Raw genomic sequence first — 14,370 nt, 5'->3', positions numbered from 1 at the left:
TTATAGGTGAGCATGGGGATTTTGAAGTCAACATGAAACTTGACAGGAAGCCTGTGCAAGAACTCCAGGATAGGAGTAATGTGATCACTTGCACTAGACCTGGTCAGGATTCTGGCAAATTTTGGTCATAGTGAAGTTTGTTCAATGTGGATTTAGAAACCTCAGCGAGTAGAACGTTACAGCAGAAGACAAATGTGTTGATCAACTTTTCAGCCTCAGTTAGCGATAACATAGGTCGTAGTCTAGTGATATTTCTAAGGTGAAAGAAAGATGTTTTGACAATATGTTGCACAATATGTTGATGGGGGGTGCCAATAAGCATGACTTGTCACAGTTTAGGTGAAGGAAATTTTGAGTTATCCATGTTTTGATGTCGGAGATGCAATTAGAATGGAGAAAGCCACATAAGTCTAGGGTTTGATATGGATGTAGATTTGAGTATCATCAGCATAGAAATGATAGTTGAGACCATGTGACTTTAAAAGCTGACCAAGTGGAAACATGTAAATGCTGAAAAGTAGGGGGGCTTACTATTGAGCCCTGAGGAACACCAGACTTAACGAGTCCAATTTCAAACCTAAATCCGCCAAGAGAGACAAAGTGACAGTGATCAATGAGGTAAAACTTGAACTAGTTGAGAACAGTGTCAGAAACTTGAAACACGGGTTTCATGGTTGACAGTGTCGAAAGCAGTACTGAGACCAAGAAGAATGAGGACCTTTAACCTATGATGATGTGGTTTGAGTTTGGAACATGATTTATATAAGTGCTCCATTCAGAAGTACCATCACAGTACCAGCATTTTTCAGAATATTGTAAGGAGACAAAGCTACAGAAACAAAAGACAACTTGGTAATGTTTTATGATAAATCCTAGAATCATTAGAGTGACTATCTCATGTGTGACTATCTCATCTGATTAAAAATTGTTGGCATATAGTAAATTAACTTTTTGATGAGGCACAAAATATGGCAGAAGTCCCACTTAAAGAACTCTGTAGTAATTTTTCCTAAGCTGGTAATTAGATGGAATGAAAAAAAAATAGTTTTCGGGTTAAGAAATAAATTACTTACTAACAGTATCTAACCTTTAATTGGAAAACAATATTCCAGCACACACATAAGATCCCTGTCTCACCATGTCCAGAGAAAATACCATTACCATCTCAAGCCCACTAATTTGATTAGAAAACTCTGGACTAGCCATCTCTGGTCTTTGACAAACAGAATCTACCATTAAATTACCACTTTATAAAACAATCTTGTTAAAATTTGGAATTATCTCTGATTGACTCTGTAAACAGATTTTTTTCTCCAGGTTAGCAATTAAGAGACAATATGGAATAATGGACTGCCCATTTTATCTGTAGTCTTCCAAGCCCAGTGTTTGTCTGTTTTATTCACATCACTTACATGCTAAATGTTCAGAACATTTCATATTGATCCCAGTTTGCATAAATAACTTGTTTTTTAATTTGCCTATAAAACCTGATAGATTTTGTCTTTCCAAGAGTAAGATGTGAAACTATTTTAACTTTTAAAACGCACACCTCACCTCAACTTTTTATACCTAAATCTGAGACAGAATCAACACCAAAACTCTTAATAATAAAATTAAGTTTCTTAAAGCCTATGAATTCAGCTTTAATTTATAAAAAATATATAGATGAAGGCCATTTCCTATCCTTATGTAATTTGTTTCAGAATGTGGTGGAGAGATGACGAGTACATATGGCTCTATTACTTCCCCTGGGTACCCTGGAAACTATCCACCGAACAGGGACTGCTACTGGACTGTGACAGTGAACCCTGGACTTCTCATAACATTTGCCTTTGGGACTCTGAGTCTGGAACATCATGATAACTGCAACTTTGACTTTCTTGAGGTGAATCTCAATTTACACCAAAGGTTTAGGATCAAAAGTATTTTTTTAAATGTTTGTTTTTAGTGGGATGGCACTTTGGCACAGAGATGAACTTTGTTGCAACAAGGTTCTGTTCTGGACCTGGTGTGCTATCTGCTTGGAGTTTATACGTCCTCCTCTTGTACACTTGGATTCTCTGGGTGCTCCAGTCTTCTCTCACAGTCCAAAGACATGCTGGTAGATTAATTGGCCCTGGTATCACTGTGTGCATGATTGTCTGTGTCTGTGTCAGTTCCCTGCAATGGACCGGCATCCCATTGAAGATGTCCAGCTTCCCCTTGACTCTGAACTGGGTAAAGTGATTAGAAAATGGATAGATGATTGGATGGTGTCTTTTTATTATTTGAAATACCTGAAAAACACAAGCAAAAAAACCCACCTTAACTTTATTATATTTGCATACTACATTTATCTTTGTTATTACTAAGTATATGTAGTATCATCCTGTACATAAAAGTTAATGTAATATTTTGCTTCGTGTTTTTTTGTGTGTACTGTATGAACGTGACACAAGCTCGCATTCTCTCACAAGCTCTCATTTATCATTTAAGATGATTAGTATTTCTAAAACATTTCAAACAAGGTTAAGTGCTCTACTTGTGTCATCACAGTAGTCGTTTAGAAAACGTGAATGTTCTGTTTCCACAAAGAAAAAGTGAATGGAGACATAGGTCGTCATGTCCTGGAAAAGCTAGGAAGGACGTTTGTCCTTGATCACTTTGTAAAACCAGAAAATTTAAATGCACATTTTGAGTTTTTATTCTGATTACATTTATTTGATAAGCAGCTTTGCTGTCCACCATTTGGCCAGTCTTGTTCCGAAAGGATTTTACCCCATGTGCACCACAAGGACCATGGACCGTATTGGTTTTGTGTGCTGTGTAACCCTTACACACATTTATTGTTTGACAGATAAGGGATGGCCTTCTGCCAGAAGATCCAGTGCTTGGCAGATTTTGCAGCAGTGTCTCTCCACCTCCACTGCAGACCACGGGACCACTTGCTTGGATCCATTTCCACTCAGACTTCACTGTGTCTGACCGAGGATTCCACATCACCTACACAACATCACCATGTCAGTACAATTTACTGTCTAACACAGTGTTTGCTTGTGCCAGATGTAGGAGAAGTGAGTTTTTCACAGCAAAGCATGATTACTTTTCAGAAAATCAGATGTTTTGCTTATGGGCAAAAAACTGTACTAGTTTCCTTCACAGAGTGAGTAGTAGGACTGTTGTTGATGGCGTGCTGAGTGTTGACTCATCAGCCCTTTGAGTGATTGACATCTAGCATACTAGTTTAAGTATTGAGATGACATGAGGGATTGGATTCAATGCGCTTTGCCTTGACCCTGAGGAAGTACACTGCTCTCCCTTGTAATACCCAGCAAATTCAGATCAGATGGGTACCCTTGGCACCCTAGCACACATCAATGAACGAGAGGCAATGAAATCTTATTTCCAAAAGCAACTAGCCCCTTCTACTGTTTGAAGCAAACTATACCTCTTGTTTCAAACTTTTCCAAACCTAAAAATATGGGTAATGAACATCTTTATAACTCAAGCAAAAAATAGAGGTAATTTTAATCTTGATTTATTGTGCACCGTGTCAATTTCCATTTATACATCAAGCTACCAAAGTCTGTGGGTTTGTGTTTCAAATTTCATATACAGCTGTACACTCAATGTCTTCTTTCACATTTCAGTATATATATATGAATTGTTATTTGTTTTCTTTGGAAGTAGTTTAATTGACTGTACAATTCTATTATAGTTATTATGACGAAAATACATTTTTGTTTACTGGTGGTGAACCATCAGTGAATGTGAACATTCTGGGCAGTTGCAGAAAATACGGCTGAGCTCACCTTTTGTATTATTGTAAAGTCTTGCAATATAAAGGCAGAGAAGTTGGCATTATAAAGGTACGATGACAAAATCTGGTTACAAGATGATATAATAAGATATAATTGTTCTCCAAAGTGCTTCAAAAACTAGAGAACAGTGAGATCAAATGTTATTCATAACTGCCTTTCATTTGTATTTTACACAGTGAGTGTAAAGAAACCAGATTTAAAATAATGTGTCATTGAATGCTACCTACAAGCCATCCTTAGCTTCATGGAACTTCAGAAGTACACATCTTGGCACAAAACCTTCTGTCTAGTTTCTACCAGAATCATTACTAGACAGGCATGGAAGGTGGATGCCAGCATTGGTCAGCATTACAGCATTACAGTAATAAACTCAGCAGCAAACCTTTTGCAGCAATTAGTAGTCTTATTAATTTCTGCAAAGGAGTATGTAATCTGTCCCTGGAGAGCACTATTAGCCTCTGACCTTTTCTATAGGTGACATACTGTCTAGTGTCTGTATAGTGTCCAAATTGTTTTGACCTAACCTATTAGAAAATGGAAATATGATGCAGTGCTGAGGGAAGCTGTAAGCATCTGGTGCTTTTTTATGTTTGTGTTTCAGCTGACCCTGGTTGTGGAGGCACATACACTAACAGTGAGGGAGTCATCATTTCCCCTAACTGGCCAAACTCTTATGCCAATAACCGGCAATGCATCTATATCATCCGACAGCCAGTCAATGAGATTGTCTTTCTCAACTTCACAAACATGGACCTGGAATCTCACAGTGGCTGTGCCTTCGATTATGTTGAGGTAAATTGGATTTAGTCAGCAATTCCTAACTATATGAAAACGAAACACACAGTATTTTAATATTTTGTAAATATTGATTAATCAATTATTTCTGCATACAAATCTGTAGGATACTTGTATTTCTTAGAAATATGTATTATATAATTTATTATTCTTCTTACATTAACATTAACCTTCCTAATAATAATAATAATTCCATTTCATTTGCCAAAGTACTTTATACCATATGGTGTCGCGGGAAGCCGGAGCCTACCTGGCAAGCAACGAGGCAGGGTACACCATTGACGGGGCATCAGTCCATTGCAGGGCAAGTGCAAGCCAATCATACATAGGGACAATTTGGAGGCCACAATAAAGGCCGAGGGGGAAATGTGGCCCGGACACCGGAATAGCTCCCTACTCTTATCGAGAAATACACAGAGACTGAGAGTCAGGACCTTGGTTTAACGTCCACTATACTGGGGCATTAAGACCTACACTTACTGCAGGGAAGGCACCACCTGCTGGTCCCTTTAACACCACTTCCAGCAGCAACCATAGCTTCAAAGGAGTTCTCCCATCCAGGTACTGACCAGGCTCAACCGATTATTATTATTATTATTTTGACGTAATTCAAGTAGGTACCAGTAACTTCAGATGACCAGGGAATTTACTGAACAAGGCAAAAATAATAAAATTGTGAATGTCTACACCTTTGTTTAACTATGCTGAAGTACATAGACAGATATTTTGTAGATGGAAGATACTTGGCTTGTACAGACACTAGAGAGATTATCCAAAGGATATCCATACTATAGATATATTGCAGGTATACTGTATCTGCAACCCTGAATCTAACCTGGCATGTCAAATACAAGTTCAAGCATTGTGAAACTTTATTATAACACCAGACAAATTATGTTTTAAGGAACAAGACCTAAACAGGCACGGATATGGGCATATCATCCTATAGTAGGCCAGAGATACATGTTCACATTTCTGTGCATTACGCATTGATTTTGCCTTGCTGTCTGAAAGATGATGATTTGAATCCTTCTCAAACTGATGTGAGACATACAGTACTTCATCTCAGTTGTGCAGAAACTAGGTCTTTAAATAAATAGATCAAGCTCTATTTTTATACTTAATTGCGTTGTTTTTTCAATTTTTTCAATGACAATTGTTTAAAAACAAGAACCTATCAAGTCCAGAAGCAGTAAACATGCAGCAAGTTTTTCAGCTGGCTGCAGCATTTGTGGTCTAGCCCCATGGGATGCAAATTCTGAGTTTTCTCCTAACTCTTTCATTCCATCTGTGGAGTACTGTGTCTTTCTGTACTACTGTATAGCATCCCAGGATGCTGGTGTTTGCTGATTTTCTTGTATTTTAAGTGCAAACTAGTTTTTTTGTAGAAATTCACTTCACACCTCACATACTGTGTTCCCTTACATAAAATACAGAACAATAATTTTTAAATAATTAAAAATCTTAAAATTTACAAAAAAACTTTGATGTCTAAATGAGCCACATTACATATTCTTATTTCTTCTATGGGAGGTCTCTCCCATAATGGTCTGCCAGAGATCTTATAAATTCAACTGTCAGTTTTCTCAGATTGTTTTGGGATATCAAGTTGTAGACTTTTATATGAAACAGAATGACTGAAACAGACAGCACTTATATATATACTAAGAGGCTTTAAAAACACAATAAATGCATTTTGGAATAGTAGTGTTTTTTTGTGTTTTTAATGTCTCTCAGTGTGCAGTATACAGTATATAATAGTCTTTTCACATCTTTGCAGAGGATTCTTGCCAGTCTCTGGCCATAGTATATTGGTAACATGGACTCTGCACTTCTTTTGGGCATTTGTATTTGTATCTGGAAGTGTGAAAACACATTTCTGCCTTTGAAAAGCACTGTGTTACACTCTCTGTGATGAGTAGAAAATGTGTGAATATTGATCAAATCTTGATAAAACAATAATAAAAAATAAAGAATTCTGACTAAACGAATACACTAATACAGCAATACATTCTTCTGGACTCAGAAAGCACGTGTGGAACATGAAATGAGAAGGCTGGCAGGCTTGCGGGACAGGCTTCAGCTAATCAAAATAAAAGAGCCATTGTGCTTTAGTAATGGTAGCTGTGTGTTTAAAAGGCCAAGCTGCAGTACAGTCTGCAGTGAGTGGGCTGTCATCGGTAATTGTAAATCAGCTGGCTGGCAGGACTTGTTACTGCCCAGGCCTACATAGTTGATTGAGTCTTTTAATTTAGATAGATGGCAAAAATAAGATTTGTATTAGTATAAATGAAGTATTTCATATTTAATTATTTAGAAATGTATTATCAGTTGTCTTGTTTAAAATATGTGTTTGTGTTTAAATATGTGTTTTGTGTTTAATGTAAAGAACAAGAATTTACAATGTGTGCATTGTGTTTACTTTACATTATGATGATAAGATACTGTACAAATGTATTTGTTTATAATTATGAAAATAATATGTTAAGATTTTCTCCATTTAATGATGTTTTCCTTTGAAAAAGAATCTATCCTACCATGCTCATACTAGGCATTCTCAGTGTTTGTGGATTTATGGAAGAAGGTGCACTGCAGCATGTAGATGTTTACTGTCCACTGATCTTTGGGATTATATTCCCATTATATAACTGGCCCAGTTTCTTTGCTCTGTGCTGCACAGTTCAGAATACAATTGTTTGAATAGACCAACTAACTTTGTAACACTTATATTGAGTTTTCTTTTGCCATTTTCTAGCAAAGCAAAGCAATTTCTAGTGTCTTCAGTGTTGTTTTTAAAAGTAATCCTGTTTGATTATTGCTTTCTCATAAATCTTTTCAAAATTAACATACAATTAATCCACTCTGCTTGCAAAACTAAAGAACTATAAAGAAGCCATAAGATTTAAATACATTAAACCAGATAAAGGGTTAAAAAAATACCAGATTAAAAAAAACATAAATATTTTCAAATTTACCGAGCATTCCAAAAGTGGAAGAAAGTGTGATATTTATTAGAAAGGGGGAGGGTCTTGGGGCTGTGATGAATGTCTGTGTGAGAGTGCTTTCCCCTTTCCTCATGACCATGAATCATGACTGGAACTCCATGGTAACAAAACAAAAGCAGATCCAGTAGGTGTTTGTTATTTACTTAATGTCTGAATTTCCTAATGAGCTCATGACAAGAATCCAGAGTAATGAAATGAAGAAGTCAGGCATGTTAAAAACCCGTTACACATGGCCAATAATGTAATGAAAAGTTTGAAGCAGTGCATGTCCATATAGTCACTATACATAAACATATTAATTATTTAGAAAAGTTTTAAAAGATCAATTTTAGTAAAAAAATCAAGTATAAAATTGCAGCTGTCATGGCACACTCTGGAACACAACTCATAGAAATGTAAGATGGAGATGAGGAGATCTCTGTAGGAAGTATAAAGGTGTTATTTCCTGGTTCTCTCATTTTTCATTTATAGTGGCTATATAAGTGTAAAATCAGAAGTACCTGGTTGCAACACCAAGTACATTTATATATTTATATTAACAAGGCAGCGATCTGGGACTCAGTTGGTTGCCCATTCACAGCTGTTCTGACAAAGTCTGTCTGTTTCTTCATTTCCAAGTTCCAGTCCTGAATTTATCTACTGTATAGATGTTTTGCCTGGTGTTTTGCCATTTGCAGGTTCGAGATGGGTCATTGGAAACAGACCCACTAATTGGCAAATACTGCGGCTCCTCCCTGCCAGCTCCCATTACATCCACTTCGAATGCTCTGTGGCTCAGATTCAAGTCTGATGCCTCTGTGACAAGAGGTGGATTCCGAGCGACTTATCAAGTTGGTGAGAGATTGAAACATTTTATCAGCCACTGTACAGACTCACTTTTTCCTCAGCAGTTAATGTATTTATCCATCATTTACACATTGCCTTTGTGCTTGTTAAAAATAATCATTTTTTTTAACATCTGTATTTAGAAAAAGACGAAATACCTCGCATCACCCACAACACAAAGTATACAGAAATGTATGTCCATGACTCTTCCAAAATATCTGGGAATATTACAGCCATATTATCATTTTTGATGAGAAATTATGAGGTATAAACATTTGGTTTAACATATTAACATCTATAATCTTACTTTTCTTATTCAGCGTAAGAAGTTCAAAATTCAAATCTTTCACTTCAACTCTCCAATACAACAATTTATCCCTTTGTATAAATAAGGTACAGGCACATTTAAATGGCTTTTAACCTCTCCTTTTGAAGTAAATTCCTCCAACGTTTGTTTTTTAAGTTTTTTCTTTCGTAAATCTTGAGATTTCCTACTTAAAATCTGGACATCCAGACCAACTTGGTCTTTTGTTTCCAGTTAATTTCTTAACTGAGCCTAAACTCAAACTTGACTCAAAAGTTAGTTAAAAATTTCCTGTCCTGCAAAAACAGAAAAAATAGTTTTAGTTTTGCACTATAAGCCCAAATCAAAAGCTAATACCAATAGTTCAGGTGTTGGTGCTAAGGAAATTCAATGAGCAAGCTTCTTTTGTGCAACAATTAAAAGAGCAGGTGTGCTGTGAAACCAGCTTTGTAAGGTAGTGTGCGTATTCATTCAGCTGGGTTTGATGAGTAGAATTGTGCAGAGAACTGGTGGAGTAGAGAGCTGTTGCCATGCCCCCAAGCCGATAACATCTTGCTCAGTATCACATCCTGTTTATCACTGTGACATTTTTTTAAAGCAGTCTATATGAACCTTTCTATGTTGAAGTCATTGTCACCAGTCAGCGCATTGGGCCACAGTGTTGGCAGTGCTGGTTAAGGAAAAGGGCAATGTGCCAGTCTGGTACCAGGTTACCTAATGGTGAACCAAATCCTTTAACGTGAGATTTAACATTTCTGATAGCACTGTGCTGAATTCAGCTGTTTTTTAAAATACAGTTATATCTTCTTATCACACATCCTGTCAAATGTTGTAAGAGGCAGGTTTTATTGGCTTTTGGTAACCATATTATCAAATGGGCCGCCTCTTAAGGGAAAAGATAAAGATTCTTTGTAATTCCTCATTTTAAAATTCAGTTTCTAAATACCATGTTCTTTCAAGAAGAATAGTAGTCTGCACTCATTCATAGGCACAAAAATTACACAAAATACATTACAAATACAAAAATGTCTCTGTTCCTCTACCTACTGAATTTAATGTTTAGTAAGTATTATTTATTTATTAAAACACTGCTTTTTATTTCTCAGTTGGAATGAGCTGTGAGATTGTAAAATTAAGTCATATTTTCGTAATGGTCTGCTCAGTGTCCTACATTATGTTTGTAGGACCATAATGCTGTCAAGCAGATCTGTATGCCATTCCATAAACTCTTCTTTTTAAATGTAGACTTGACATGAAGGCATGGAGTCCGTGTCTGAATGTCAGGTTTAATTTCAGTGCTTTCTTGAGATCCTGTGTGCGCCTATTGTACAGTTGGTTTGTGGCACCTCTAAACTCTTTTGCTGAGGGGAGGTGAAAATTCTTTTATTTTCAAGTAACATGTACTAATAACCAAATAACAAATAACATATTTGTCAAATATTTAAGTGAGGTGTTCTTTATGCCTCATGGTGAGCCTTTACATGTTCTTACATGGCCTTTGTTAAAAGCAGAATGAGTTACAGAGTGATTTTTTTTTTCCCACAGCTTGTGGAGGAACCTTTTCTGGCTCAGGCTTAATTCGTTCTCCCTACCACCCAAACCCTTATCCTCATGACAAGAGCTGCGAATGGGTCATCACCCAGCCTACAGGCTATGTGGTCACTCTCAACTTCCTTTCCTTTGACATTGAGAGTGGAACGAGTTGTGGTTTTGACTATGTGGAGGTAGGTCACTGCAAATAACTAGTGTTATTTATATCAGGTGCGACCTTCCCACATCTCTGTTTTGTTTATGGATTATTTATGTTTATGGATTACTGTATATGTGTTAATTTTAATATTACACTGGTCACTATCAATGAAACATTAAATTAAAATAGTTTTTACCAGTCCAGGTTCCTTTTTTGTGGAATGTGTGAAAGATCTTTGAATAATTTAATTTAATAAATGCCATTTCCTGTACAATGGTTGATTTTTCTTTTACAAAGGAAGCATTGTAAATGCATGGTAAAGAGAAGTGTGATAAAGTGCGGTTTAATACACTGCGGGAAATCATGGTCCAGCTAAGATGGAATAAGCATGGTTAAAACAGAGGAAACGATATAAACTACTGTGCAGATACTTCAGTTCTTATTAAATTATTTCTGTCTTTGGGTTTGTCATGTCTTTGATACTGCTGAATGTGACCAGGCTTTCTTTTGGCTTCCGTTCCAAGGTCAGGGATGGCGCTACAGGTAGCTCCCCTCTGCTTGGCCGATATTGTGGACTGCAGATTCCCAGTCTGATTCAGTCATCCCAGAGGTCTATGTTCATCTTGTTCCACACTGACTCTTCGGTCACCAACCATGGCTTCACTGCTGAGTACAACAATGCTGAAGCAGGTACTGCTAAGGGGCCTCTGATTGTCTTAGACTGTGGGACAGAGCTGACATCCCATCTCATTTTGATCTCATTATTCACTATTAATTTTACAAAAGATGAATGAAAATATATTCTTGTTTTATACTGTTTTATATTATGGTGCACTGATGTTCTGTAAAAGTACCTTGTTATGACTATTATGTCATAATTGACAATGTAATTGATAACTGTATTATGTTGGTAGTACTTCAATTGTTAAAAAAAATAGCTACTGTAAAAAATAATATGATCAACCACTGCAGTATTTTTCTTTCACCTTAATATAGGTATTCATTAGAGGACATTTACAGATTTGCCACTTCGTTTTATCCAATTTATTGTCACACACATTGAATCCTTTTGTTATTAGTGTATAAGAACCCCTGATAATGGAGAAAACAGAAATATTCCCATCATCTCTACCTTTTTCTTTTTCTGGGATGGCCGTTGATAATCTGAAGATGATCATTTTACTTTTATTGTGTTATAAGTGTTCAATTTATGTATTACTATTCTTAGTTTCTGTACAACTATGTGTACTGCAATTACCGACTATGCCTTTTGATCTGAAACAGCTCTTTCCATACTAACCAGCTAGATCTGGTTCTGGTTATCTGGTTTAGGTTGTGGTGGGACACTTACTGAACCCTCAGGCACTGTTACCAGCCCTGGCCACCCAACAAATTACCCACATGGAGCCAACTGCACCTGGTACATCACTGCTGCCCCAGGGCACATCATCCGCCTGTCCTTCACGTCCTTCAATCTGGAGTATCACCACGAGTGCCTCTATGACTATGTAGATGTGTATGACAATGGCACTACTGCAACAGGATCCCTGCTTGGAAGGTACTTTACATTACTCAAAACATCTTTTTTTCGCCTCAGAAATATTGCTAGACTACACCCTATGCTATCACTAACTGTGGCTGAAAAGCTGATCAACACATTTGCATTCTCTCAAATTGACTACTGTAATGCTCTACTCACTGGGGTATCTAAATCTACTCTGAACAAACTGCAGTATGTCCAAAATTCAGCAGCCAGAATCCTGACCAGGTCTAGTGCAAGTGTTAACATTACTCCTATCCTGGAGTCCTTGCACTGGCTTCCGGTCAAATTCCGTGTAGACTTTAAAATCCTCATGCTCACCTATAAGGCTCTGCATGGCTTGTCACTTCAGTACCTGTCTGAGCTATTATCGCCCTACTCCCCACCTCGCAACATTCGCTCTTCTAATTCTGCTCTCCTTATTGTCCCCCAAACCCGTCTACATTTTATGGGTGACATGGTATTTTCCTGGTATGCCCCCAAGCTCTGGAACTCTCTCCCTAAGGATATCAGAGAGTCACCTTCTTTAAACTCCTTCAAATCCAGACTCAAAACCCTCTTCTTTACTTAACTGGTTCCATTCTTCACCCCTCTGCTTTTCTTAGTACCACCATCCATGGTCTCCTCTATATATTGTTATTGTGTTTTATCTTGTGTATTCTTCTTATTTATTGTTGTTGTCATCCTGTAAAGCGCTTTGAAAAGCCACCTTTAAAGGCGCTATATAAAATAAGGTTTATTATTATTATTATTATTATTATTATTATTATTATTATTATTATTATATTACTCTGTTCCAACAAAAACAAAAAATCTGGTGTCAATGACCACATACTGTATTTTTTTATTTTAATATTATTATAATTTTATAATTTCACTACAAAAATATAAGTAGGCAGCAGTCAGGTTTCTCATTCTAAGATTATTTTACATGTATTTTATTTAATGCACTCTAAACATTATATTACAGAATCAGAAAATAAATACAGTTAGATACCATAAATAAAGTATGCTAAATATGTACAGTATATATTTTTAAACACTTTTGGATTTGTTTTGTAAACTGATGGTAGTATAGGCTACTGGGGAATATTAAGCAAATAGCAAAGAATTGTCATGTTATCAAATTATGGAAATGTTCAGTAAAGTCAGTGAGGAGAAAATCTAATGCATTAAACAATTTGAAATTATTGATTTTCTTTGGAATGAAGAATTTATAGATTCTAAAAACAAGCAAGAGAAACCAGAAGCACACAGCTTTGAAAACATGTATTTCCTTTGTTACTTTGGCTACAAAATCAGTATGTTTTTTACATGGTCTCAAACAGGTATTGCGGGAGATCAGTTCCTCCATCACTCACAAGCACAGACAACCTGTTAACTATCCTGTTCGTCTCCGATGCAAGCCTAGCTACAGAGGGATTTTCTGCAGGCTATGTGACCATCAATGCCACTACAGGTATCACCCTACTAAGTGTTCATCAGCAGATATGGCAAAAAGTGAAAGCACAGCCAGTGAGAAAAAAAAACACTGTAGTCTTTCCTGTCACTTACAGTGTTACACTATATGAAGCTCTTGGTGAACTGTGGTGTAATCTGTCAGTTGCTCCAATTGATCATGTAAAGTATGTGTTATAAAAACTGTGGGATTAGTCACAGTTGTAATACAGTAGTCAATGTTACTAATTTTAAAATGGCAGGTCTATGCTAGTCTCCTCGTAACACTGTTTGTGACGCACTGGTGACCAGATGAATTCATAAAAGATAGTTCTTAAACATCTTCTGTATTTCACTAAATGTGATGCAAAAGAATTACTGCAGAGAGTTGACTTCAATTGCTGTTTAATGAGGTGGTCAATGAAATAAAATTGTTTACTAAAAAGTAATATGTCTTGCATGTGGAACAAAAAACAATAACTAGTGTTGCCTGTGTCCTACATTCAGTAGAGAGAAAGTAAAATCTACATAGTGAACAGGGCTCTGGTTAAGTCTAGCATCATAGAATGTAAATTGGTTAAAAAAAAGTTAGAAAGGTATTATTTCAAGACAAGTAAGCATTTTTAAAAACAAATACTTAAACAACTCAGCACTTCAGATATTATATCGACTGGTATATTTAAAAAAATGTATTCTTGCATAAACAGTTACAATATGCCAAACACTAGGAATTTATTTCTTTAAGTTGGATCACGAGCAGTTATCTAATTACATTTAATAACAGTAAACATATTCTTGTGCCACAAAAGAAAACAATTTCTTTGTGACCTTCTGAGGGATTTTAAATAACTGTTACTTATAACATAGTTATATATTTTTCTTTTTTTCTAATCCTGACAAGGTTTTAAATTTGTATAAAGCACAACTGCTGGTTCCACTTTCAAGATTTCATCTCTTGAGGATATCTCCAAAGC

General features: G+C 36.3%; 1 protein-coding gene across 1 annotated transcript in view; it reads left to right on the top strand.

Annotated features, from left to right (window-relative positions):
* The window catches only part of cubn (cubilin (intrinsic factor-cobalamin receptor)), a 128,812-nt gene that overhangs the window by 16,453 nt on the left and 97,989 nt on the right, over window positions 1–14,370 (top strand). The window contains exons 15-22 of the mRNA XM_088643354.1: window positions 1,704–1,885; window positions 2,837–2,999; window positions 4,402–4,592; window positions 8,278–8,434; window positions 10,275–10,453; window positions 10,944–11,109; window positions 11,752–11,977; window positions 13,288–13,418. Coding sequence (XP_088499480.1) covers window positions 1,704–1,885; window positions 2,837–2,999; window positions 4,402–4,592; window positions 8,278–8,434; window positions 10,275–10,453; window positions 10,944–11,109; window positions 11,752–11,977; window positions 13,288–13,418 — 1,395 coding nt within the window. The remainder of the gene's footprint in view (window positions 1–1,703; window positions 1,886–2,836; window positions 3,000–4,401; window positions 4,593–8,277; window positions 8,435–10,274; window positions 10,454–10,943; window positions 11,110–11,751; window positions 11,978–13,287; window positions 13,419–14,370) is intronic.

Source organism: Lepisosteus platostomus, chromosome 8 (assembly GCF_059453375.1).
Source record: "Lepisosteus platostomus isolate fLepPlt1 chromosome 8, fLepPlt1.hap1, whole genome shotgun sequence".
NCBI classification, from domain to species: Eukaryota; Metazoa; Chordata; class Actinopteri; order Semionotiformes; family Lepisosteidae; genus Lepisosteus; species Lepisosteus platostomus.
This window is presented reverse-complemented; position numbering and strand designations above follow the sequence as displayed.